Genomic DNA, 27702 nt, shown 5'->3' on the forward strand with positions numbered 1-27702 from the left:
TTTTCAACAATTACCAATATTTTCAAAACTTTCCTGTGTGACTGTACTTTCCTGTGTAACTGTACTCATTTAAAAGAAATTAGAGAAAAAAAGACAATCACCATCCATCCTGTGACTTCTCAACTCTGAGCTGTCTTTCTGGGGAGAATCCTGTTTCCTCACCTCCGTATCTGTCATCTTCTGTCCTGCCAGTAATGGCGGGTGTTGAGGTTTCTAAGGGCTAGTCAGCGGTAGCGTGATCGCACTGTGACACCTCCCTCTCGTCTCGGCCTGGCTCCAAGTAACTCATAAAGAGAGGGGAGGAGAGCGAGAGGTCCTCTCAGCAGCCTCCAGAGGGACTCCAACACGATGAGGAGAACGAGTGCCATTCCCCCATGGCAGACGCGCTCCTTCAGATCGCCAAAGATCAGGCATTAGCACTGAATGAACTCTAATTTCGAATTAGTTATTCCAAGAAGGCACCGTCTTTAATGACTCTGAGCGGGAGAACAGGAGTATTTATTGCCAGCTCTCTCTGTATAGGAGTATGCATGCGTCTGTGCAATTAGAGCGGAGCCGTGAGGGCCATGCCACGCATTTGCCATTCATGGCGACTGTGTGCATAATTCAGGGCTTATTTTTAAACCCCTATTAAGACGGTCACCTCACATTTTTAAAAATGGGTGAAATGGATGGAGACAATGGCGAGGCCAGCGCCAGTGCTTTTTAATTAGGTCCCCCTTTTTCTGTCACAGGCTCGCTGGGCATGTTCTACTGAGCAGCTCCTCATTGCTTTTATCCAGTCTGATTTAGCAAATAGATTGGATATTTTTTCCTTCCTTAAGAAGTCCTACCTGACATGACTTACAGTTCTTATGTAATGCCATCTAATATAAGCATTTCCAAAGCTGAAGTTAAAGTGTTTTTCAAAGCAGTGATGTTGCATTGACTTCATTCAGGGCATTTTGCTCCTTGGTGTATCCAGAGGTGAGTATTATGGTTGTGCAGAAGCTGTCATTAAGCAAGGATGGATAGCTGAATGCATGAACTGCCTTTGTCAAGGTTTTGCTACTTTCCATACTTCAGTATTGAAGACTGATTGAAGATTGCAGCACTGGGGTTAGAGCTGTGTACTCTATGTTATATACCTACCTGAACTAATACTGTGCATTTCTAAAATACATAACTGTACTGTAGCCGGTCTGAAGTGGAAGTTCCACAACATCCACAACAAACATACTAACAGCATGGAGAAGTAAACACACACACACACACACACACGTGCGTGCACGCACACACACAGACACACAGACACACAGACACACACACACACATGTCAAACCAAACTCCTGCTCCCCTAAAAATAGCAACTGCAGCCTCCCTTAAGCTAGCGCCGTCTAGTGCAGATTATCTTCCATCGCCAAAAGCGAACAAACCGACACAATAACTCATTCAGAGCCCAGAGGCAGGGTGAGGGGATTCTGGAGTCTATTTCTAGAGTGGCAGTCATCTCACTTAAGTACCCGAGGCCAAAGCCTTTTCACTGGAAAACCTGATAAGGGGAGGGTTAGTTTATGGCAATTCTCTCTGCTATTTTTTTTACCACTTTCCCTCTCCGCCTGCCCCCTCCAACTTAATTAAAAGTACTTGAATTCAGTTTGTCGCCGACGCTGTCTTTTTTTGGCTCTTGCTGCCGGAAAAACACACTACTGCAGCACAGGCTGTCTGTCTGGGGCGCTACACTGACATCAACACGCCAAATATGACTGTCCTGATCAGATCTGTCTGGGGCGCTATGACTGACATCAACACGCCAAATATGACTGTCCTGATCAGATACAGCTTGACCTTGCATCACACCCGGTTTGATGAAAGTCATTATGTTGGCACATGTAAGATTAGCTGGCAGGGCAGAGTTAGGTTGGGTTGGGTGCTGCCAGAGGAGGGCGCAGGTTTTGCACTGACCTGATTAGGGCTATAATTGAATCAGACATTGGCACGACGGGCTCTGGATCACAAACACTGTCACTGATTCAGACGGCAAATCCATTGTAGTAATTAGGGCGAGAGGCCAACATGGAAGGCGAAGGGGCCAGGGGAAGGAGTAATTACAGTTTTTTACAATCATTTTTTACACTCAATACCATGTCCACTTTTTCAAAACTCTTCACACAGTGTGATTTACAAACACGCACCTGAGCACATCAATTAACCTTTCATGCAAAATGCGCTACAACCACCAAAACATTTCATACTTCACCCAAAAGTGACTTGTGCAGCCATAACTATATCACCCAGCAAGACTACTCTGGTACTTAAAATACAATGAACCAAAAAACACAAACATTTTGAAGCACTAAAAAATGCATTTATTATGTGTTGCCTCTAAGCGCAATGCCCCCACATGCCACATGATCGCTTTAGTTCATGCACGACTGACTTTGCTCGTTGCTTTGTTCATTGCCCGTCGCTGAAATTAGGATAACTCCACAATATTGACTTAAATATCTGCATGCCTCTGTGATATTTCAGTTTGGATAATAGATTGCCACCTCCAGCTCAATCTTTCAAATAAACTAAGCTCCTGGTATTCCCAGCCAACCTGGCTATCCCCCAAAATATTAACATTCAGCTCGGTTCATCTTCATGATCAGACCCACTCAATGTGCGACACAATTTATTGTGCAGGCCTTTGTTATGTCTAAACTAGACTATTGCAACACAATTTTAACAGGACTGCCTGCATGCGTAGTGAGACCGTTGCAGATGATTCAGAATGCGGTGGCATGTTTGGTCTTTGATCAACCAAAGAGGACACAAGTAGCTCCTTTGCTGGTCACCCTTCACTGGCTCCCCATAGCTGCTAGGATTACATTTAAATCCGTCACCCTGGCACCTGCTTATTTAAATGCTATGATTCAGCTCTATACCCCTCTCGACCACTTCGCTCCTCTGATGAGCATTTGTTGTATTTGCCGTCTCTTCGCAGCACGAGATCGCTGCCAAGACTCATTCCAGCGACAGCCTTTATAATTAAAAAAAGTCCTTAAAAATTCACCTTTTTATTTATCATCTGTCTAATTAGTTAATTTGCTGAAGGCCTACTCTGTAGTCATAGTTTTAGTATTTGGTATTATTATCATTATTATTGATAATTGTATTAGTTGGTACCTAATATTGTTTCATTCAGCTTATTTATATTGCTCCGTTTTAATTATTTTCATATATACTGTATATGTTTTATAATTTCTCCTTTTTTAATGTTTTGTAAGTCCCTTTGGACAAAATAGTCCATTAAACCATAATCATGGCCATAACCAAATTAGGGCCCTTTAATTGCCTCCTGTTTTGAGATTTCATCACTTCTCATTAACACTGCGATCAGTTAAACCATGAGGTTCACTTTATTAAAGCAAAATGTATACTGACTGACTGAATTTCCCATGCACCAAAGGTGCTTGTGTAAGGCCTCCCCAAGGCCACGTCTCTTCTGATGAAGTCGAGAGGTCCTTTGCCCATTTAGCCGTGCGGTACAGCTGGCAAAGCCTTAGCAGCTCTGAGCTCCAGCCTTCTCTTGCTTTTCTGTAACGGGGTGATGGATGTGGGCTCCGGGGGCCCGCTGTGGTGTTTAATAAAGAGACGTGTCTGAGGGCCGGGGTGCACTCAGGGGTGCGCTCAGCGGCCTCAGCGTCACCGACCCTGCCAACGTCTTGCCACACCTGATCCAACGTCATGCTTCACCCCTCGCTGGGTTTTTTATTACGCAATTAAAATCTAATTAAAACAAAACCTTGAGGCAAAGGTGACAATATGACAACGTGGTGTAATAGAAGTTTATCTGAGTTTTGAAAGCATCGTGTTACCTGCGTAACCTATTAAGCCTCTTTAAAAGCTCCATTTTATGGGGCATTTTGACATCACGGGTGCTCTGTGTGTTGACTGGAGCAAAATGAGATTACATAAATAGCAATTATGAGAATTGGGACAATACTGAGTTGCTTCACAACAATAGTGCCATCCTTGGGAGTCTGTGAAAATGAAATGCTTGTCATTTACAAATGTAGGTCATGTGCGTAAAATTTCCCTCAGGATTAATAAAGTATCCATCTATCTGTCTATTTATCTATCTATAACGTAACTATCTGCATACTGTAGTCACTTTGAGCGGAGTTTGCTTCATTGTTCTGCAGTTGTAAAGGTTTGGATTAGACTGTGCAATTTGCAGCGCTTCCTAATTACACAGATAAACACTGCATCCTGTCATGTTACAAGCAGTGCCATAAGCCTTCAAAACCGCACGTCAGAACTGCTGTCAGAAAAGCAAAAAGGTACAAAGGCTGCTTTGCTTTGATCGTGTTCTCTTTTTCTTCCTCTATTATAACATTACTTGGAGGCCAGCCTTGGCCCCTGCCTGTCATTCAGTGGCAATGCCATTCTCACCTGCTGGGCACTGAATGACTCTGTGGCTTCGACAGCAGTTTGCACCAGTGACACAGCGTGAACAGAAAGTGACAGCTTAGATGCAAAAGATCAACACCATTTCTGAGACGTGTTGTTCTTTGTAAAAAGAAAAAAAAAAAGAATATTGGTAGAAAAATGTTGAATGTGAAGTGGTGTTAACAAACACTCATCTATTCTGTCTATCTGCTTTAATAGACCTCTTAAAAAATGAATTATGAAATGCAGTTCTGTTTAATTGCAGTTCCACATATGATTCTACAACTTTTGTAGAAATCCCCTCTAAAAAGTATCTGTTTTGTTACCTTTAAAATGTCCTTCCATTTAATCCAGTCAGGGAAGAGATATGAATAATACAAAAGTGTGAAATGCATAAATATGTACTGTTCTCTACCTTTTATTAGAATCCATGAACCTGGAACATTAGTATCCAGCACTTTAACACAACCAACCAATCAAATAATCAATTAATATCACCCCCCCCCGCTTCGCCCTCAATAGAGCACCGTAGTTAATACATGAACTAACATAGAAGTTAAACAGTCTGAAGAATAAGACTGATGTGTGCCCTTTTGAATAAACACGTGGTAGAGTGGTGAGTGCTGTGGAGAGGCTGACATTTTGCAACAGACGGATTGGAAATGGAAATTTCACCACATGTTATTCTTTCTACACGTGCCTCACTGGGACAGCTACATGAGTTTGAAAGAAGAGAGAGAGAGTGAAAGAATGGTCACCTGGGTAACAGAAGGCAAAGAGAGACATGGAGAGAGAGGGCGAGATGAAAAAAGGGAGCAACAGCGAAGCAGACAAAGAGAGAGAAACAGATGCAAAGGCAAAGACGCAAATATATTTGAGATATTATTTCTCACTGCCTCTCTGCCGCTGCCTTTTTCTTCCAGTGTAGAGATTGAAATGATGACCCATGTTTAAAATAATTTTCACTGAGTAATTATCCACCATGCTGTATGTATTGAACAGTGTATTTCTTCTCTTGGAAAGGGAGGAGATTTTGAATGGAAGCAGAAAGCAGCATCACGGTCCTCAGATGACTGTTTCCCTGGCAACACAGAGCAAGCGCAAGCGTGTGTATGTGTGTGTGTGTGTCTGCGTGTGTGTGTGTGTGTGGATGGTGGGAGGGTAGCAGAGAGAGGGAGGTATAAAACCAGTGAGCACTCCTCGATAAGGCTCACAATTCTGAGCTCACTGCCAACTCTCTGAGAGAGTAACAGAGAGAGAGACGGAGAAAAAGATAGAAAGAAGAGAGAGGAAGAGAGGAACAGAGATAGACTTAGAAAGAAAGACTGATCAGTAACAGAACTCTTTATTTACTCTGAGAGAGCTCAGAATTTACTCTAAGCACAAACCTTCTAGCCACAAGGCTTCTCTGCTGAAGAGGTAGTTCAGTATGCTCCGACCGAAGGACCTGTGCCAGGGCTCTGGCACAAAGACCTTCCTGGACGCCATGCACAGCGGCAAGCTGCACCTGGCCCGCTTCGTGCTGGACGCGCTGGACGGCCGCATCATCAACTCCAAGACGGAGAGTGGCCGCACGCCACTGATGTTCGCTGCCAGTCTGCAGGACTCCTCCGCCAGGTCAAAGTTCACACAGCTGCTGCTGGAGAAAGGGGCGGACGTGAACGTGAAAGACGAGCAAGGTCGCACCGCCCTCAGCCTCGCCTGTGAGCTCGGCTACCTGGACGTCGTCAAGGTGCTGGTCCAGTTCAACGCCGACCCCGAGATCACGGACACCTGGGGGAACAGCGCCCTCATGTACGCTGCCTTTACCGGGCACAACCAGGTGCTCGAGTTCCTGGTCCGAGCCTTCAAGAGGCTGGGGCTGCGACTGGACCTCACAAACCGGGCCGGGCACTCTGCCATTCATGTAGCCAACTACTTTGGGCACAGCCAGTGTGTCCAGGCGCTGAATGGTCCTGGGCGGAAAGATTCGGGACTTGGTTTGGGAGATTCTTGTAAAGACCCAGATGGGGAGCCACAGGGGCCAAACAAACTCCCTAAACAGGTTCTTGAAAGGTTCTCCAAGCAGTTTCACAGTAAAAATGAGGAGCCACTGCCAGCGCTGTTCCAGAGACAGGTGCATGTTAGGGAAGACGGGTTTCGGACCCGCTTCAAGCGCCAGCCCCCTTCCCCAGAGAGACTTGCTAATGGACAGTGCCCAAGCAGCCCCTCCAAAAACGGCTTTGGAGAAGAAGATCAGAACACTTTATTTAACACAAAACAGATTCAGAACTCTATGCTGAGGGACACCAGGGTGGGGAAAACCACAGACTTCAGTCAAGAGAGAGGCACAAGACATGACATGGGGGACAGACAGGAGGGGAATGGGCACGTTCCCCTCTGGGGCAAAGCCAAGTCATTTAATCTAGAACTCCTTACTGCCAGAAAACAGTCCTATCAGGGTGATGTGCAGGACTTGCGCCATTCTGCCAGCAAGTTCAAGCGAGCTTCGCTGCAGGACGAGAAAACTTTGATGAAGATCGAGTACCTTGAAAAGATACACAAGACCCGTCAGTCTGCTATCAATAAGGACAACCCTATTAAACTGGCGCCACTTTCAAACGGCAGCAGTCACTTCCAAGAGGAAAACAGCAGCGATGACGACGATTCAAAAACAGACAGGAAAGAGGCTAAAGGCGCGTCTTTTTTAATGAGAAGGGATGCACTCAAACGCGGCAGCCTTCCACAGATCGCGCGACAGAATAAGCTTCTCCTCCACCGAGAAGAAATTCAGCCAGAAACAATCGCTGTCCGTCCGCCAGGATACACAGGCCTTGGTACCAGGTTACTGAGGCGCTTCACTGCCCCAGAATTCATGAGATTCGTCAGAGACTGTTCGTTGGGAAATGGCAAAGGGAAGATTTCCCGGTCGGAGACCTTTCCCCTGTCACACACACACCAGAGAGTCAGCAGTCAGCCGAGCGTTGACAGCATCAGCGGCGTGAGGTGCGAATTTGAGGGCAGTCCGCGTTGTATCACTAATAAGAATTAATGCGATTTAACCTGTCATGTTTTGTACCATGAGCAATGCAAGTGTTTGCAGTTGGCTACATCATATGCAATATGGTGTGATCATGAATCACTAACATTTGTGCAGTGTCATGCCATGCTTTGATCATTTATATTTTAAAGAATTATCCTTACAGATGTTAAAGCCTTATTGCGCTACTATGACTATTCTTTCGCACAGGATGAATATATGTGGTGTGCCTAATGTCTGCAATACATATCATATGCATACTGCAGTTTGTATCATGTATTGGTTATATGCTTTAGTTGATCAAGCAACGTGATACACAATAAAAATCGATTGAAACGACCCGTTTTGTCTTTGCTCAACTGTTGTGAAACTAGTGCACTATATGAAAATAGATATGTTCAATTACATGTACCTGATCCTGATTCAGAGAGGTAAATTAAGGGTGGTGGTGTCGTGTGGTGTGGTCTAACTCAGTGAAAATTCAGCTACTTACCAAGTAGCCCTTGAATATTCAATATGCATAATTTATTAATTTTTACAAAATTAAAATAATGCTTTTCTCTTCATGAATGACCTACATACAAATACAACCATGAAATGTATTCTGGGAGGAATACAAAGGTGATGTGCAATGTGATCTCAGCTGGTGAGGTCCTTTAGCATCATGTACCAAGCCCGTGTGCTTTATCTAGATGCAAACCAAATGCAGAAAACAGTCTCACAATGTTTTTTTTTTCCTGTTGTTGTTTCAGTAGCAATACACACATCCTTAAAAAAAAGCTATCACAGTACCACTGATAGGATGCTCACCTAACAACATAAACAAAATGCATCCCAGACGTAAAAACTCACACTTTCCAATTAAAGTCAATTAAAATAACATAATAGTGATAATAAGTTGTCTTTTATCTCATAATTCCGCTACAGCTGTCTTAATGATTTTGAAATGTACATCACTTGACCTACAGCTAGGTTTCCGAGTCACAATTTTAAAATGAAACCACTGAGAGGTCAAGGTGCCATATTGAAAATATCACATCATACAAACATCTTTTTTGTTTGGTAAAGAAGGTTGGAGGGACCACTTTTAGGGAATAGATCTAACAATAAAATCATAATAATCTCTCATTTAAAAAAAATCTGCCATCACTGCAGTAGAGTGAACAACATCCACCACAATGGGCTCTGACAAGAAAGCAGAATCATTTTTCTTCAAACATGGGAAACTTTTTTTCTGCGCATTCAGTTTCAAGCGAAATGTGCCCCTGATTTGATCATGCATGTCATATGCAGAGGAAGTCCGAATCGTCCGCATTGCATTCGGAGGAGCACGAGGAAAACTCTTCATGATCCACTGCAGAGCAGAGCAAGTCACTTTAACATCTTTGCAGAGTTAGAAACAAAATCAAAATGAAACAACAGCCTAAATAACATGATCAACTGAACAGATAAGAGAAACAATGGTGGCTCAGTGGAGCATTTGAAAAGAGAGAACCCTTTTTTGAAAACACATTAGGACCGTTCAGTAGTTCAGGAACTCCCAGGAAGAGCTTCCACCACCACAGAGGTTCACTTGGTGGGGAATCTTTCTGGGCATCAAGTTCTCCTCAGTCTTTTACTGTCACAATACAAGGGAAAAATACTGTCTCTACAGTGTAGCCCACACACGCATAAAGTGCTTTCTCTTCTCATGTCATTTTGTTCGATGACTCTGATGTGGTCTCTCCCCACTACAACCAGTGGGTTGCGAAACCGTGCGGGGGAACAATTCCCCCCCGCCACAACCCCATCCTAGAGTTCCCACGTGGGCATAAACTCACCAGCGAAACCGGACGTGATGACCCGGCACACCAGAGGATGCCTGGCTGGTGAGCAGTGTATGTGTGTGTGTGGTGGGAGGGGTGGTGTCTCACAAAAGTCCTGCAGTGTACTGCGGGGGAGAGTAGAAGGGTGTTGGATTGGCCTCAGCATCGGGACATGCGCTTGCGGTACTGCTCCACTAGGGGAACCAGGCACTGCGGCGAGCTGCTCTTCAGCAGGAAGGGGTGCTCCAGCAGGTCCGTGGCCGTGGCCCGTTCCAGCGGGTCCCGCGTCAGCATGCGGTCCAGAAAGTCCCTCAGAACCGGTGAGATCTGAGGAGGAAAAGGCCACACAGGAGAGCATGTATAAAATGGAACCCAGAGATGGCTGTCAAAAATGCAGTTTAGCAGTCAGATGCTCCGAACTCTAATGCAGGATGTAGAAGGCTCTGATTTGTGATGCTGTCAGTGTGGAGGAAGTATGTTGTACTTGTGTGTATATATGACCCTACACTTTTATGTGAACTTGTATGTGTGAATACATACTATGTATGAGGAATGGGTTTGTGTGTGTGTGTGTGTGTGTGTGTGTGTGTGTGTGTTTGTGTTTGTGTGTGTGTTTCTAGGTTTCTGTTTGCATGATGTGTTTGAACGTGTGCTTCCCGTGGTCTACCTGTGCGTCCACTCACCTGATTGATGTTGCGTACGGTGGGAGCCAGCTCATCCCGTAGTCTCTTCATGGCTGCCACCGGCGTCTCGCTGAAGTATGGAGGCTCTCCGTCCACCATCTCTACCACCATGATGCCCAAGGACCAAACATCCACCTGCCAGAAGAACAGAGTTACCAAAACATACCCAAGAACCAAACATCCACCTGCCAGGAGAACCGAGTTACGAAAACAAGCTCAAGAACCAAACATCCTCCTGCCAGGAGAACCGAGTTACCAAAACAAGCTCAAGGGCCAAACATCTATCTCTAAACTCAAGGATGAAACTTCCACTTCTCCTAAATGTCTCAGTTACTAAATAGACATAGAATGACATACATCCATCTGTTGTAAACACCTTGGTTAGAAAAGACCCCAAAGGGCAGCAGTGGGCACACACTCACTTAGCGAATATAAGTGGATTACAAAACAGCCCAAGGACCACACGTCCACTTGCCCCAAACAGTTGCCTACCCTGAGTTACCTAATGCCCCACAATAGAAAACACAAGCCTCTATACAAATCAAAACAGCACTCTAGACTCAGAACAGTCACGCTGTCTCGATGACTAGCTTATGATCAGATACAATGCTTTGATATAAATGTCTACATAACAGTTGCTGTTCAGTGTTATTCTGCGCGGTTACTTAATATTGTTGAGGGTCACACTTGGAGAGCCCATTTAATTCTATTTTTAACCTAAAGTGACAAGGAGCGCAGTCATGGCAAAATGGAATTTAAATGTGTTTTGAGCGTCAGATGTTGGACAGCAGGTACTTCAACTGAATACTTAGTGCTTTGCACAGACATGTCTTACCCAAGGTCTTACTTACAAACAAATGGCTTATGCAAACATTATGCAATCTCCTTGACACAAAAATAACTTCTAGAGGACACCTCACACACACACACACACACACACACACACACACACACACACACATGTATATACTTTCGTTTACATACAAATATTTGATAAAAAGATTTCTATTAGCAATGTAATGTAGAGTAGTGTTTACCTCTGTGCCATAAGGTGATTTAGAGATCACCTCAGGAGCCATCCAGTAAGGTGTGCCCACTAAAGACTTCCTCTTAGGGATATCTTTACTGATCTGGGCACAGAACCCGAAGTCTGACAGCTTAACCTAGGAAAGAAAAGCACATGGCAAATGTGTGTTACCTCACGAGAGCAGACACAGCAAAATATGATACAGCCCCATACCAGACTGACATACACACTAACATGAGATAACATGATAACAAGTAGGCGACCATGAAATACCTTAAACATTCAAATAAATGGTTCATTGTTCATTTATTTTTCATTCGTTGTTCATTGTTCAGTTCATTTTCCTTTCATGTTGTAGGAAAAGGGTTGCACATTACAAGTGCTTAACAACCTGATTGGCAAGCTAACAAAACGTTTCTTTTTTTTTATTAAAACATGCCTTCATTCTTAAGGGCAGACTGATCACACATTAATAAACAAAACAATTACAGAAATGTGACATCTAATAGTTGATGACTCCCTAAGCTGTGATTCTCTTGCTCATTGTGAAACAGCAGTGAGGCACACTGTGTTTGTCAGTGTCACAGTCAAGACAGCTGATGATTCATTTACAAGGGATAAGTGGCAAATGCCTCTGGCTCTACATGTGATGCGGAACAGCTTGACTGACGGCAGAGGAGAAGAGAAACACAGGACAGGCTGAAAGTCAGATAGACAGATAGACAAGAAACTAGTTTATTTTGAGATGATTATCATTATCCCAATACAGTTCCTCCTCAACATATGTCCCAAGCCATTTCTGAGTGGAATGTCATTTTTGTCATAATTGCCTCATCTGTTTTTTGCTTTCTCCTTCTTCTCCATGTCATGTAATGGTAGCTACATTCAAATGTTTATGCGTTTCAAATGTTCACATTATAAAGACCTGCCATGGCTTTCTTGCATCTTGTTGCTTGCCAATTTTATTCATTTAGTAAGGCTTACTTAGGTGACAGTTTCTATAAGAGGCTTGATACATTAATTGGTACATTTCACACCCATGTCCATGCTCTACTGGACAAAAATGATTAAAAAAAATCATTGCAGAAATAGCACAATACAAATAAAACTAGAATTCTAATTCTTTTTACACCCTAGATTCAGACATTTTCTGACTTGGGCCTAGATTTCCAATCTGGAGTCAGGTCTGGTGTTTCATACCTGCTGCAGGTAGGAGAGTTTACTCACCCTAAACATGTTTAAAAGGTGTTGACTTTTAATTATTTTTATATACTAGAGTATATATAACATCCTACAGTATATACAGTATATACTGTACGAGCATTCTGGATTTCAGGAGGATTTCGGGTCTCTTCTCCCCTGTTTGCTGCAGGTTGGAGAGCTCACTTACCCTGCCGTCCAGCGTGAGGAGGATGGAGTCGCTCTTGATGTCTCTGTGGATGACGCCCTGCGAGTGCAGGTAGGCCAGAGCCTGTAGCACAGCCTCACACACCGTGGCTATCTGCTCCTCACTCAACCTGCAGACAGCAGACAGGGAGAGAAAGTAATCATGGAGAAATGCATACTGCTACTCTCTGACAGCAGGCAATTGAAGGGGGCAAACAGGGGAAACAGGGGGCAATAGAACATCCCTGTGACTCATCTGGCGTAGCAAGGTGGTAACAACACCAATGTCATGGGTCATGGGTTCAACACTCAGCCCAGACATAGAGCCCAGATGTTGATGAAAATGTATTTTGCCCTTTGCTGTACGGTATACTATGCTGTGTTGCTTTGGATAAAAGCAAGTGCTATATAACATTGTAAATAATAGGAATCACTGTAAATGGAAAACACGCTAAATATATGATGGGGTTGAATGCTGTGAAATTTCACTTTACAGATTTTTACGTTCTATTTTTACATACAATGACATACAACACAGGTGTGGTACACATGTCATCCGTTAAGTGCATTCCCTGAGATCACGTAGTGTGATGTTGCACCTTGCTCTACCAGTTGAGCTACAGAAACAGAAATATTTAGTTAAGGTTCTTGTTTGAACTTTATTTTTTGTATGTTAACGTATTTAGTCACATAGAAATACCAGCAAAAACATCTAACTGTGTGTGAAAAATATGCTCAACAGGGTAGGCTGTTGCATATTTAATCATGCACACGAATGGCAAGCGCTGACCAGTATTTTAATTAGCAGTCTACCAGCTCAGCTTGTTCAGGAACGAGGACAACTTCATCTACATTCCTCTAAATAAATCATGGGATTGATTTCTTTTTTTTCGCCTTCATCTTTCAAGTGGCATCTCCGTGGGGATCGCAAGCTTATGATTAAATAATCAAACTTGTGGTCTCCCTTTCCCTCTGTCTGCTATGCATTTGCAGTTTGACTGTTTGACATAGACAGACCCTGACAGTTAACACAAACTGCATCTGGCCTGTGCTGTCATGTCAACTGTCCTCTGTAACAGAAAAAAAAGCTGGCGTCTCCTTTAATGCAATCTCTCGATACCCGACTCTTAGGTCAATGCTTGTCTCCGATGCCAAAGACACTTCTCGCTCGGAATCGTAAACAGAAGTGAAAGGGTGAGATAATTTATGCACCGTTAGCTGTTTCCTTTCAGCCCAGTTGAATGGGTTAGTTTTCTAGGGTGGAGGGCCTTGGCCTGCAGAATACATGCATAGAGGTTGCAAGTCTGAGATATTGACCTGCAATAGAACAAAAAGGCCTCTTTTTTCCCCACGACAACCTAACTCGATTTGTCCACATGTCATTTCAAAATGTAATAATGCAATTATGTAATTACATTTAACAGGTCCCCATAGGAACAGAGGCTGACAGTGAGTTTAGCCTGTCAGAGGGAGAGTAGGTCCAAAAACCCTGCAGTGGACTCCATGACCCCTTCACACACACAACACTACAGTGCCCTCTAGTGGTCATAAAAGCACTCAGAAAAAAAAAAGACCAAAGTAAACGTTTAGCTATGAGCACAACTGTGTTTTACAGCACAACATATTGTTTCTTGATCTTCATTTCAATTCAATTGCATTTCATTTACATAGCTCCAAAACAATAAAATTAACAAAAAAACATGAATCTTTCTGCTTTCCAAATCATCACATGTAAAACATGACGTAAATATGCTTTACATACTAGGATACGCAGTGTCCATGTGGCACACTGTAATGTGTATTAAGGAGCTCTCACTATGGGGAAACACTCTACTTGATGCTCCCTTAAAAAAAACATCCTTAAAAGTTACAGGTTTCTATTCCTTCCTTCTATTCCTTCTATTCCTAGAAAAGAGGTTTTAATGCCTCTATACCTAACAGGACATCCTACTTAAATCCCTGTACTGTAATGTTTCTAACTGAATCTGACTGTGGCATCAGTAGATGGAGGCTGTACCTGGTCTCAGAGACGATGTTGGTCAGAGCTCCTCCCTGCAGGTACTCCATGATGACCCACAGCTCCTCCTCCACCAGAGCGCTCTTGAACATCTCCACCACGTTTTTGTGCTGGTAGTCCCTCATGATGACCACCTGAGAAACAATTAAAAAGCCACCTGAAACGGCCTGTTTTACTATTACAATGTTTTACTATTTTTACAATGACAAAGTTATGGTTCATTTGGGGTGCTGCCAACTGTTTTACACAACTCATACATTTAAGTAAGGAGAATGTGCCGAGAGGATTAAAAACATTTCTTGAGATGAGTTGCTGAGAATTGGAAATTATAGTTGGGTGCTGTTAAGTAATTGGAATGAGACTTGGAGTGTGACAGAAAGGAATTCATACGAATTTTGCACAGCTCTTGTGAGTCGTTCCTAGGGGGCAAATACAATTATTTATTCATCATCACAACAGCATAAAACAGCCAGACCTTCAGGTGTAAGTGAATGGTTTAAATTTCCATCTCGCATGAGAAAATGATTACTTTTAGGGACACATATTTAAAGTTCTCCTTACTGACACATGCTGCAGAGACGCCAGAGGAGGTATTCTAGGTGCTCTGGGCGGGAGGATGCTTGGACCAGACGTAAACACCACACAGCATTACACTTGACATGGTGCCCTTTTCAAATTTAATAACTAGGTCACCAAGGCCCACTCCAAATTCCATTTAGAAATCTTAGGGCTATGAGCCAGTGAAATGCATTACATTAGATGCATTACAAAAGCATCCGGTAAGTACTGTGGAAATGATCTGATGATTTAGATAACTGTCCTTTTAGATGAAAATAATAAATCAATTTTGTTAATCAAAAATTAAGTCTTTCAAACTAATCTGTCAACAAGTCTGTCAAATCATTGCATCTAAACATGCAATCTTGCCATTATATGACACAAAGTTACGGGCTTAGTTGTAACACCCCACACATTCATTTCAATGATTTATGATTGAAGTATTGCATTCCAGGGTGCAATCTCAGGCAGGCTTATCTAAACTTGGCTCTGTCTCATTACCACCTCTCTGTTGGGGTTTAGTCTTCTCTTTTTTCCCTCTTGGCAAATTGAATAACATCCCATCCCTTTCTCCTCCCATCAAAGGTGAGACTTTTAAATCTCCCAAAGGGGACATCGTTCTCTGGTCTGCTCTTCAATGCGAGTCCACGTCAGCATCAGCAGGTAGGGGGATATTTAGGGATGAGAGGGTTACATTCTGTTGCCTTTTATTTTTCTATTATCGGCGTGTTCTACCTCATTAAACAGCAGCTCCCTCCGCTGCTGCCGGCGCAGGTCCATCATCTTGACGGCCACCTGTCTGCCGCTGTGCTTCTCACGGGCGATGCACACCACCCCCGTCGAGCCCTCGCCGATCTTCACGAAGTTGTCCAGGTAGGAGCGCGGGTCGCCCTTGTCCACGACCATCTGCAGCGCCGCTTTGAACTGCTCGTGGGTGACCTTGGGCGGGTCGGGCGGGGGCCGCGGCGACGGGTGCTGGGGCGGGCGGAAGGCGGGCGAGCAGGTGCCCGGCGGGCTGGTGGCCAGGGAGCCCGTGGGTGAGGGCCGGGGCTGCGACGGGCTGTCCTGGCGCGGGTAGAACCCCGGGTTGGTGCTGGCCGAGTGGCGCATGTAGGGCTCCGGCACACATGGCCGCAGGCTGATGTTGGGCGACAGGCCGATGGTGTAGCTGGACGAGGAGCGCACGGTCCGGTGCGGGGGCCGGGCGGCGACGCTCATCATGGGGCTGCTGGTGCAGCTGGCGAAGAGACCTGGCTGGTGCCTGAACATGGCATCGGCCTAGGAGACAGACAGGGAGAGAGAGAGAGAGAGAGAGGAAGAGGAAGACAGGGGGCAGAGAATGAATACATGTAAATTTCACAAAGAAAGATTGGGAAGAAACAGAGATGTCAATGAGAGAGAGAGAGAGAGAGAGAGAGAGAGAGAGAGAGAGAGAGAGAGAAGGGAGAGAGCTGGAACACAGAGAAGTCAAACTGAGACAGTGATTGAGAGAAGGATGCAGAGAAGGCAAGGAGAAAGAGAGAGAGAGAGAGAGAAAGAGAGAGAGAGAGAGAGAGAGAGAAAGACTAGAGAGGACATAGACAGAAAGAAAGTAAGTGAAAGAAAAAGACAGAGATAAAAAAGACAAGCCTTGGCACATCTCCCAGAGGTCTTTGCCCTCCCCGGCTACATCGGCGTATGCTAATGGGGGCCAGACACCTTGCCACCTCCGCGCCCGCCGCCCCTCCTCACCCCTCTGCCACTCACGCTCACCACGCCGCCTGGCCCTCTCATGCCAGCCCCACGGGACTCTGGGTACACTTTGAGGCGCTGCCAAAGGAAAGTGTCGTAATGTTTACAGCCCCCCTGCCCTCCCCGGCTGCTGAAGCCCTTAACTCCCAAATCATGTTTTATTACCTTAAAAAACTAACAGCTTTAATTGAGCAACCTGCCGCAGTGAGGAAGAGGAGGTGAGGAGAGTAAGGGAGGTAGAAAAGGGATGCAGGGAGGGGGAGAGAGAGGGAGAGAGGGAGGGAAAGAGAGGGAGTGTGCCTTTAGGGAAAGAAGGGGGGGGGTTGCATCAACACATCCTGAGATCTAGCAGAAACTTGTTTTCAGGAACGATGGAGCAATGGGCCCTGGCATCAGAGTAAGCACGCAAGCCGCAAGTCAGTGCCTGCAGTGCGAGGAGGAAAATCAATACAGATATGTTGCCAATAGGTGAAGAGATTGCATCATCCGGATTTCACCAGTGAAGCAATCATTGTACTTTGTGTCTTCATAAAAACATATCTGAGCTTCTCACACGCTTACTCAACCCCTTAGAAAAAAAGGGTTTCACAGTCCACAGTTTAAGTATCCTTAAAAGGTGTTACTGAAAAACCATGGTTGCTACAGTAGGTAGCTCGAAATTGCACAAATTGACTGCAAATAACTACAAACGTATCAGCCAAAGCTTTCACCACCACACAGTCTGGAGAGGTGGTTTCACACCTGAGGTCATTAGTGTAACTCATAGAAAGAGCACATTTAATGATGTCACATCATTGCCTACATTGTGAGTGGATAATTCAGTTAATTAACAAGGTTGGATGCTTGGATGAAGTCAATACTGAGGGTGTAAAAAACCCAGCAACACCTGATGTTAAAAAGTCAGTCAACATTTATTAAAGTTTAAAGAAAACGTCAGTAAAATCTGACCTCCTTTTAACAAGTGTAGCTGAATTCTCTACACTAACATGGTTACGTAAAGATCGCCTAATTTAACTTTCCCGTAACGTTCACAAGAGATGTGAAAACACAGCATGTTGTACCAGAATCTTTCATGTAATCGTGGTCCTCAAATTCCCGTCTCTCAGTGATGTCAGTTTTGTAGGACATCTCAATTTGCACAGAAAAGCTCTAATATAAGCCTACAGCAGTGCAGGAGATGTGAAGAGCTTCTGTATGAAACATCTCCATATCATTGGTATTCATCAGATACAATCTACAGGATTAATGGTCACATTCATTTCCATTCAGAGTAAAAGTTCTTACCTATTGTATCTTTGTAATATTCTTCAGGTTTTTGTATCAAGGTAGTAGCCACCACAACAGTTCCAGATGAGACCTTTATAAGGGGGTTCTATCTAGAATCTATAAGGTCCAAAGAACCCTTTTTCCCGAATAGTGCACAGGAAAGCTGTTTTCAGCGTTCTGACCTCATTACACTCTGGCTATCCCACCTGTCTGTCAAAGTAGCAGTGCCCCCACACTGCACTATGTTCACCCTGTGAGTCACTCACATGAAATCCCTGCGGTATGACGCAGCCGTGTGCTAACTAAAGGAGGGAGAGAGAGAGAGAGAGAGAGAAAGAGAGAGAGAGAGAGAGAGAGAGAAAGAGAGAGAGAGAGAGCGAGAGAGAGAGAGTAAAGGTTCACCTTCAGGTCGTAGGATGAGTATGGCCTGACGGGGCTGTTCTGCTGGTGGACGAGGAGTCTGTCATTAGGCCGGTACTCAGGAGTGTGTCCTCCAGGCTCCCCCAGCGGTGGCGGTGGTGGAGGGTGGGCGGGTCCGGCGGGGGTGTAGAAGCAGGAGATGGGTCTCTGACCCGGAGGTGGCAGCGGCCTGGGCGGTGCCACATCCCTCCGTGCCATCAGGCGCTCGGTGGGGCTGCCCACCTCGCCTCCGCAGCCCATGTACATGGGTGGTGGGTAGTTCACAGGTATGGGCAGGGGGGGCAGCGGCGGTGGAAAGGGTGGGGGCCCGAGCGCCTCCAGCGACGTGATGCTGACCTCGTGCGTGGACTTGGCGCGGGGCAGCACGCCGTTGGGCTGCAGAGTCACGCTCTTCTTCATGCCCATGTGTGGCGTGCCGCTCTCGCTGTGCACGATCCGCAGCCGCTCCCGCTCCCGTTCCCGCTCCCGCCAGCGGCCGTGAGGGTCGGCACCCCCGCCGTGCGGGTCGGCAACCGCCAGGTCCTCGTACTGGTAGGGCTCGCCCTCGCGCTCCTCGCCCAGCCGGCCCAGAGACTGTGCCCGCTTGCGGGCTGACGGGCTGCTCTTGCGCAGGGAGTTGGAGCTGCTGACGGACAGGCGGTTCATGTCGGACAGCATGGCGGAGATGTAGTCCCCGTGGCCGATGAAACTCCCACGCACTATGGTCTGAGTGGAGGAGATGGAGAGAGAGAGAGAGAGAGAGAGAGAGAGAGAGAGAGAGAGAGAGAGAGAATAAGGGGGGGGCATAGAGCACAGCCAAACAGATAATCAGACAGAAAGAGAGAGAGGTGATAGGAAGACAGAAAGACACAGACAAACAGACAGACAGAGGGAGAGAGGTGATAGGAAGACAGACAGACACAGACAGACAGAGAGAAAAAGAAGTGAGACAAATAGAATGAAAGAAATTCATTGGAAGAGAGACATAGATAGACAGATAGACAGACAGACATACAGACAGACAGACAGACAGACAGACAGACAGACAGACAGACAGAGTAAAAGAGAGTGAGAGAGTGATTTCTTGAGATTTGCGTGACACTTTGAGTGCTGCCGGAGCAGACCTGTGGGCTTTGGGCTTATGAGAGCATGTCTGAAGTCACTGCTCTTCAAAGAGGAGCTAATTTGGGCACTCTGAAATAACCTCCTCAGACTGATTCTGATAATATAGGCCTCTACTGAGCCCTGATCTAAAAGTCTACAGCAGTACAATTTCAACAAGGAACAATTTCAACTCTGATATCTGGCTCATGTGCCTGTGCTTATGTGCGTGGACATATCGCCTTTTATATAACACACGGCAACACAAAACGCTTCGTTGTGATACACAGATAACAAATGAAAGCACACAAGAAAAATATAATAATATATAACTATTAAAGAGAAAATAAGACAAACAACAACAAACAACATTGACTGAAATCTATTTGGCAATTGACCTTTGACATATAAAATCTATCAGAAATCTATACTGAAATCTATTTGGCAATAAACTGTGCAAGTAAGATTAGATTTGCACAGTCATCTGAGCATTGGGCATAGTTCACATTTGTTGACCGTTTGGGTATGTGGTGAACAGCTGAGCATCTATTTAGGATCATTAAAATTAAGATCATTAAAAATGATATGAATATAAAAATGAGAAAAGCTAAATAAAAATAGGAAAAGGAATGCATAAAAACACATAAAAGACAATAAAGTCTTGTAAGCATTCAGAACTCTAGGGCTTCTGAGTTTAAAGCTGAACCGTTTTCTACGGTTCCATTTTAAACGCGACACTGCAGTGCAATCATATCCTTAGGCTGCGTGATTCCAGCGATAAGAACCAAACAAACAGAAACGGTTCCTCGGGCTACAGAGATAGAGCACCGTGCTAGGCATGTGAAGGTCACGAGGTCGCTTCCTAGAGAGACCTCACTCTAAGGAAACGTCAGCACTGTATTTCACTTCCAATGAAAATATCGGGAAATGTGCATTAACATACCATACATTGTGCATTTTGGCAATAAAAATGAATCTGTTCCGAATTTGCATCTTTAAGACTACAAGGATTGATAGCCTGTGTTGTTCAATCCGCTACGTTCAAGAATCTGATTGCAACAGTATTTCATTCAGCGTGAGAACAGAGAGCCATTCTGTGCTTACATCTATCTGTCAGGCCCCGACGCTTCAGAGGGAACAAATCACGCACACAAGGATGTCCTGACATTCCAATATTCCCCAAGTCTGATGCAACACCATTCTATCTCTAGGACGTTCTGGCTTGCTGTCACCTCCAGCTCCCATCAGGGTGACACAAAGCAGTGACGCACCGCAGCAACAACAGGGAGAAAAATAAATAAATAAATAAATAAATACAACCCTTGGCATGACGCGGTGCTTGTTAAACCTCTCCCAAAAAAGTGCCCAGCAGTCAGTTACTCAGATTCACGGTGAGGTCATGCTTGACTTGAATGCTCCGGAAAGACTTTTCGTCTCCACTTATATTCAGTGTCCTTAGTGTGGATACTGTGTACTTAATTTTTAAGTACAGTATTCTCTTTATATTAGCACATTTCACAAAACGTACTTGGGGTTGAGGTTATGAAAATATGCACTTGTATGAAAAGTATATAGGATTATTTATTTATTACTTCAGTGCACTATAGTAAGGACACTTTCTAGAGAGTACAACTGACTTTTCTGCGTCACTGTACGTCTTTCGCCCTGTTCTTGTCCTTCCTATCACAGATGCTCAGATGGCGTGGCCAGATTTCACATCTCACCTTGTCCTCTGGCTAAGACACACTTTTCCTCAGCCACTAAAGAAGAAGAGTGGTGATAGAAATACAAACAAATAAATAAAACAAAACACCACATAAAAATATGTGCTATGCATAATTGCTACACTGATGCTCATTTTAAATAGCTAATGCTGTTATATCGGCCTGTTATATTCCACTATGGAGTGCTCCTTTGTAATATTGGTGCTTGTTTACCCTTTACTGTTTCCCCTCAGGACACTGCAGCACTTCTCAGCACGGTAGCAGATTATCCCACATAGCGCTGCAAATCCACATCTTATATCACAGCTCACAGCCATATGCCCTACACATGTCTGAGAGCTGACAGGGCCGTTTCAGAACCTCGTGCTTATCCACTGTCGCAGTGAAAAACACGCACTCATTTCCCCCCCCCCTCCCCCCCTTTTCTGTGTTCCGTGGCTTTAAATGTGTCAGGAGGAAACCCTGGGACATGGAAGGTGAATCGCTCGCTTTTTCTTCTTATCTGTCTCTCTCTCTCTCTCTCTTTTCACACACGTACAGCATATACATTTAAAAGCACAAAACATACACACTCACATACACTCTCTACCCTCCACTTTCTTTCTTTCTCTCTCTTCCTTTCACTCTCCTCTACACTCTTTCTCTCCCTTTGTCTCTCTCTCTCCCTGCCTTTCTGACTCCTCTCTCTCTCTCTCTCTCTCTCTTTCTTTCCCTCTTCCTCTCACACACACTCCCCTTTCTCTTAGATTCCTCTTTCCCCCCTTTCTGTTCTCTCTGCTGCTCCTGCAGTTTTCTGTGGCTGGGCCTGCTGTCGTTGTGTAGGCATGGCGATGGCGGATTGTTATTAATTGCCGGCGAGGAGTAATAAATCTTGCAGCCCCTCTAAGGACTGGCGTTGTGCAGTGAGTGGACACAGCAGGGTCGTTAGCCGAGCCTCATGATAGATAAGAAAGCAATATGACAGCGAGAGGGAGGGAACGAAGGGAGGAGAGGAGAGGGAGAGAAAGGGAGAGAGGCAGAGCAAGAGAGAGAAAGAGATAGAAAGAGAGAGAGAGAGAGACTAAAAGGGGGAGTTTGCATAAGTTTGTGTATGTGTGTATTTGCGTTTGTGAGTGCGGTTTATGTGTGTGTGTGGGTGGGGTGTGTTTGTGTGTGTCTGCGTAGGAGAGAGAGAGAGGAAAGGACAGAGAGAAATAGAGAGAGAAAGAGAGAGATGCTGTCCTCAGTGCTGTTTTTCTGATTACAGGAACTCTCGAGTGCGACGATGAAAACGATCCCAGGCAAGGTCCCGTTGTGTGCTCGTATGCCACTGCACTGCACATTGCACGGAGAGCGCCTGCTAATCAAAGTGCCGGCCTCGTCTTAATTGATAGCCTGCAGCTTTAATGTAATTGAGACAAGACAGGCACAGTGCGTGTCTACAACATACTACATGACAAACATCACAGCAACACTGATAACACACAGAAAACACGACCATACTCCTTACCAGAGACAACCCAATAGAAACGTGAACAGGCAGAGCAGTAATCAGTAAGTAGGGAAATAAAAATGTCATTCTATTTCTAGGTAATTAAATCAGAAAAAAGGGTAATTGAGAGGCAAGCATGACTACCCACGACAGGCACCTCCAGACACCTGTGCTCCATCGCCGCCTACCCCAGGCACCAGTTGATGCTATAATGGACTTGGCCCTGCTCAGAATCCCTCCACACTCAGGGAGTGCTGCACATTTACACTGAACAACGGTCTTACTCTTACATAAACAGTATGTATGGGGAAAACTAAAAAAACAACTTTAACCAACAGATAGAAGACCTCATGCTATGTGCCCATAGACATAACAGGTCTATGTTTATACATGAATTAGAATATAAACAATGTCATGTGATGTGCACAGGGGGTGTGGGTTGCCTGATGCACTGGCATAAATGACAACAATATACTACTGATTACAGATGCTGTCAGATTAGAATATGTCTCAGTTAACCTTTACCCTACCAGGCAGATCAGTAGAGATTAAAAATGTCTCTCTCTGGAGACCTGACCTATAAAGCAACACGAGAACATGAATCTACAGGCCATGCAATCTAAGCATGTTAGCCAACCGTATAAACGTTAAGACTCATTATTACATCATTATTACACCCCTATATAAGTAGAACTGTATTGATGTACCTTCTTTGGTTTGAGCTCCACTGGTGTTATCCTGGATGGGTCGACCATGGGCCTGGGCCTCCGCAGGTTTTCGATGATGCTGTGCCACTGGGTTGGCAGGCCCACGAAGCAGCCACGCTTGGCGTCGAACGACGTGTGGACCCGGTGCTCAAAGTTCTTTGGCGCCGATATTTCCGGCCTCTTCTTTTTCTTCTTGCGGAACATCGTCAGCTCTTCGCACGGGAACCTTGTCGGGATGCAAAAAGAGCTGCCTGTTAATCGGAGATACGCGACGTGACTTTGTTGTTCTCTCTTTAGTTCCGTTTTTCAGCGCAGGTGCCACATATAGACACTTTTAATGTATCTGCGGCGGACGCTTCAGAGAAGATGAAAGGCACCCTGTGGGCTTCGAATCAGGCTCCTGTACCCTGATCAAGCATGGTCAAATCCATGAACGCTGTCACAAGCTCTCTCCATCAGCGCACAGAACACCAAACACACTGCTATAAATGTTAGTCTAAAATTACACCAGTGGTGATTTCAAGCTTGCTTATGTGCTCTGGATTAGATCCTCCAGTGCCTCTACATCGTGTTGGGTACGCGATGAGCATTTTCTATCCTCGTCTAAAATGCTTAAGTCGGCCGAGTTTTTTTGCCGTCTGCTTTATTGGCATCTGAGGCTCCGCGCCGGTGCCTGGGAGCAGGATGGGGCGGGGAAGGGGATGGGTTTGTGTGCCCACGCGAAATGAAGGATATCTGGTCAATTAGGGCTCGCTCATCCTCTCTTGGCCTTTATCTGACAGGCAGAGAGCACTTGAGTGAGCTGCTGGACCAGGCCTGAGGGTTAACAGTGCATTAGCCGAGGAGAGGAGATGAAAAGGCCTGCGCCACAAAGACACCCCGACCGCGGTAACCTCGGACTTGCCGTGCGCTTGCGAGGGACCCTGCCACCCAAGCTCTCAATCTCCTTACTTCCAGGGAAAGTAGTCATTCAGGACAACTTGTGTTTTTACCCCCCCCCCCCTTCATCTTACTGTGTGCTGTTTGCACTCTGGAGGACATTCAATGACCTCATGCATCTTTTCCCTCCCTGTCTCACTGTTTCTCTCTCTCCCTCTCTCTCTCTCTTTCTCTCTTTCTCCCTGTCTCTCTCTCTCTTTCTCCTTGTCTCTCTCTGTCTCCCTGTCTCTCTCTCTCTCTATCTCTCGCTCTCTCCCTCCCCACTCCCATACTGATGAAGGGGCGAGTCAAGCACTTGTGCAAACAGCTATCCTCCTTTGATGGTTAATGTGACACATAGTCTTGCTGACTTAGTGTTTGGGTGGACTTAATGGACGATGTGATCATAAATATTGATGAGGCGATGCGCCGTGGGTGCTGTGAGAGAGTGAGAGCGTGCCCACGATGCCAGCCTCCCACGAAGCCCACGCCCTTGTAGTTGGCGTTTGTTGGTTTTGTTATGATATCGCCCGAAAGCTCAAATGCCATGCCGAGCAGCGGCGGGTTTTGGATGCAGAAACATGAACCGAGCCCCCGACGGCACCGGAGGACAGATCGAACACTGATGCCAAGAAAAAAATCAACAGATATGATGAGACACTGAATAAATGAATGAGCACTGTCTGTTTTCACTCTTCCTTTCTCTCTCTCTCACCCCCTTTCGCTCTTTATATATTTAAATCTTATGCCTTTCTTCTTCCATTTCTCTTTCTCTCGTTCTTTGTCCTTAAGCCCCTTCTTCATCAACTTTCTTTCTATCTCTCTCGCTTGCTTTCTCTTTCTTTTAGCCTCTTCGTCATCTTACATTTTTACCTCTTTCTCTCTCTCTCACCCTCCCTCCCTCCCTGCTCTGCCATGTCACAGTGCTTTGGCCCTCAGACACTGTGTAATCAGCTGTAATGGGGCCTGTTATGAGTTGTATCAGTGACTGAGCAGGCCGGCGGCCCCGCAGCCTTGCTGCCTCGCAGAGGGGAGCAGAGAGCAGAGATGGACCCCGCATCTATCTGCAGAATCAGCCTGACTCACTGAGACAGGCCAGAGGAGAGAGAGAGAGGGGGGGAGAGGGGGAGAGAGGGAGGGAGTGAGAAGGAGAGAGGAAGGGAGGGGGAGTTCAATATACGCATAGACATAATTCAGACACATACACACGCCTGAGACCAGTCTTGGTAAGAAGATGTGTACATACACACACACAAGCACACACTGATATAGATGCTATCTTGAAGACACACTTGCACACACACACACACACACACACACACACACACACACACAAACCTAATCACATGCATGCAGGCTCAAACACATATACCCACGCACATGCACATATTGAATCACATGCATGCAGGATGAGACTCACACACACACACCACAGGTATCCCATGGCCCCACCTCCACACACACACACACACATGTACACCGTCTGGCTCCCTACTCCTCCATGGATAATTCAATAAGTGTTGCATACTGTAAGTGTATCTTCTGGTCTCCCCATGATATAATGCTATGGAAAAAGGATTTTGTATTCACCATTGTGTGTTTGTGCATGTCTATGTATGAATGTGCATGGACGTGAAAGTGTTTTTGTGAGAATTTGTGTGTATTTTAATGTGAGAGTTAATGTGTGCGCATGTGTATTAAGTCTTTTTGTGTGTGTATGTACGTGTGTGTATGTGTGTGTGTGTGTGTGTGTGTGTGTGTGTGTGTGTGTGTGTGTGTGTGTGTGTGTGTGTGTGTGTGTGTGTGTTTGCATGCTTGAATGTGTTTGTGTGTATGTGTGGGTGGTTTATATCTCATGTGAGAGACAGTGTGTTTGTATGCATTTGTGTTTGTGTGCGTGTGTGTGTGTGTGTGGGGGGGGGGGGGGGGGGGGGGGGGGGGGGTTGGTGGGCTGGGGTGGCGTCAGGGCGGGTTGTTTTTCTGTGACAAGAACCTTTTTTTTCTTTTTGCCTAAAAACACAGAAAAGCTTTTTGCCATCCTCAGTCCTGTGATTCAGACTGCTAATCCTAAGAACATGTTCAGAAACTAAGTACCACGAAGCCCCCCTCACATGAAAAAAAAATCACCAGCATAACAGCTTCCAATTTATACGAACACAACTCTCACTGTTCCACATATGGCAAGTACCACGGGTCTCTGTATGAATAGTGACCCTTACCATTCCCTGAAGTCAATAACCGACCCAACTGTGCATCCCCTAAGGTTAAACGTTTGAGGTTATTTGGTCCACGCAACCCTGTATATCTGTAAAACACTGCAATACAGTCGCCCCGAGGGGAGATAGATGCATGACGGTCACTTTTACAATATCTTTCATTCCCTCTTCTCCCCTTAGAAGATGGTATCATGCTGAATTATAATGTCATATTCTATTTGTCTGTAATAGCTGTACAGATACAGCCAGCAAGAGCCTGAACATTTACTCGCAAAGCTTTTGTTTGTGCGGCCCAAGCAGATCGATAGTGTTTATAGGGGGGATGAAACGTGAGCCTGCCCCCCGAACCCTGGGTGCAAACGATAAGAGCCTTGCCAGCCGTTATTGCAAACACAATATGTTTACACTGCACGAGTGCCTACAACATTATAAACACCTCAACTGCCATTAGATAGCCTGGTATGTGTAGACATATGTTAGCATATTAGCATTTAGCTTCTCTGTGCTATTTCAATTTCTCAACTCCTGCTTCTAAAGCCATTTTTTGGTGAGTTTTTAATTGCATGGCTTCAGTCTTCAGTATGTTTGTTTTGTGTTTCCTTGTGGGTCTCATGTGCGCTTTTGTTTCATGGTTAGCCAGCTTTAAAGAGAAAACAAAATCTGTGAGCTGTTATTATCACTAGTCTCTCTACTTCCTCCAAAGCCTGTCCTGCTCTCTGTAACAGAGGACTCCTCAATGACAGATTTGTACATCAAGGAGCTGAAATCGGATTATAAAAAAGCATCAGAATGCCATGCTCTGCAGAATGAATCGAAAATTAGATATCATTATTAATTTACATCTCTTAATCGCACGCACGTGCCCTGCTATCGACCCCAGATAATCCACTGAGCTTATGGCATGGCTGATATCAACAGATAATTGATTTTTTTCATTCTGTAGGAAAGACAAAAAAAACAGAAGCACAGTAAACTGGACTTGCTCTTGCCTGGGGTACTAGTTTAGAGTCATATTTACTTGGATGAAATATAAAATAACATGACTGTGTGCATCAATAGCTTTGATGACCTTTACTCTCACAACGTGACATTTTCTTCAGGAGAGGACATCATTTGCTATAGTAGCAATGACATTTACTGGAAGAATAACAAATCATACCTGGGATGCAGTTACTGAAATCCTGAAATTCTGCTTGATGGAGATAATTTCGAAACACTGTTAATTGCTTAAGAATATATTAGTCAAGTGCCTTGTATA

General features: G+C 45.0%; 2 protein-coding genes across 2 annotated transcripts; one reads left to right on the plus strand and one right to left on the minus strand.

Annotated features, from left to right (window-relative positions):
- The first annotated feature begins 5370 nt into the window (after positions 1 to 5370).
- Positions 5371 to 7855, plus strand: LOC105908176. The gene has a single exon (XM_012836653.3). It carries the CDS (start codon positions 5846 to 5848, stop codon positions 7445 to 7447), a length of 1602 nt encoding a protein of 533 aa, XP_012692107.1. The 5' UTR covers positions 5371 to 5845; the 3' UTR covers positions 7448 to 7855.
- Positions 7856 to 7941: 86 nt separating this feature from the next.
- Positions 7942 to 25013, minus strand: LOC105908177 (serine/threonine-protein kinase PAK 6). Its single transcript, XM_012836654.3, has 9 exons — positions 23311 to 25013; positions 18311 to 19033; positions 16658 to 16720; positions 15647 to 16189; positions 14354 to 14487; positions 12341 to 12467; positions 10961 to 11086; positions 9924 to 10058; positions 7942 to 9567 (listed from the first exon to the last, which is right to left on the minus strand). Exons 1-9 carry the CDS (start codon positions 23512 to 23514, stop codon positions 9400 to 9402), a joined length of 2223 nt encoding a protein of 740 aa, XP_012692108.1. The 5' UTR covers positions 23515 to 25013; the 3' UTR covers positions 7942 to 9399.
- Positions 25014 to 27702: the final 2689 nt, after the last annotated feature.

The sequence above is a fragment of the Clupea harengus genome, chromosome 14 (genome assembly GCF_900700415.2).
Source record: "Clupea harengus chromosome 14, Ch_v2.0.2, whole genome shotgun sequence".
Classification (NCBI taxonomy): domain Eukaryota; kingdom Metazoa; phylum Chordata; class Actinopteri; order Clupeiformes; family Clupeidae; genus Clupea; species Clupea harengus.

Coding starts and splice junctions, on each gene's coding strand:
- LOC105908176 (XM_012836653.3), top strand. CDS start 5,846: ATGCTCCGACCGAAGGACCTGTGCCAGGGCTCTGGCACAAAGACCTTC.
- LOC105908177 (XM_012836654.3), bottom strand. CDS start 23,514: ATGTTCCGCAAGAAGAAAAAGAAGAGGCCGGAAATATCGGCGCCAAAG. Junction 14,488..15,646: donor GGGAGCTGCTGTTTAATGAG/GTAGAACACGCC, acceptor ATTGTTTCTCAG/GTGGTCATCATGAGGGACTA. Junction 9,568..9,923: donor CCGTACGCAACATCAATCAG/GTGAGTGGACGC, acceptor TTTCCTCCTCAG/ATCTCACCGGTTCTGAGGGA.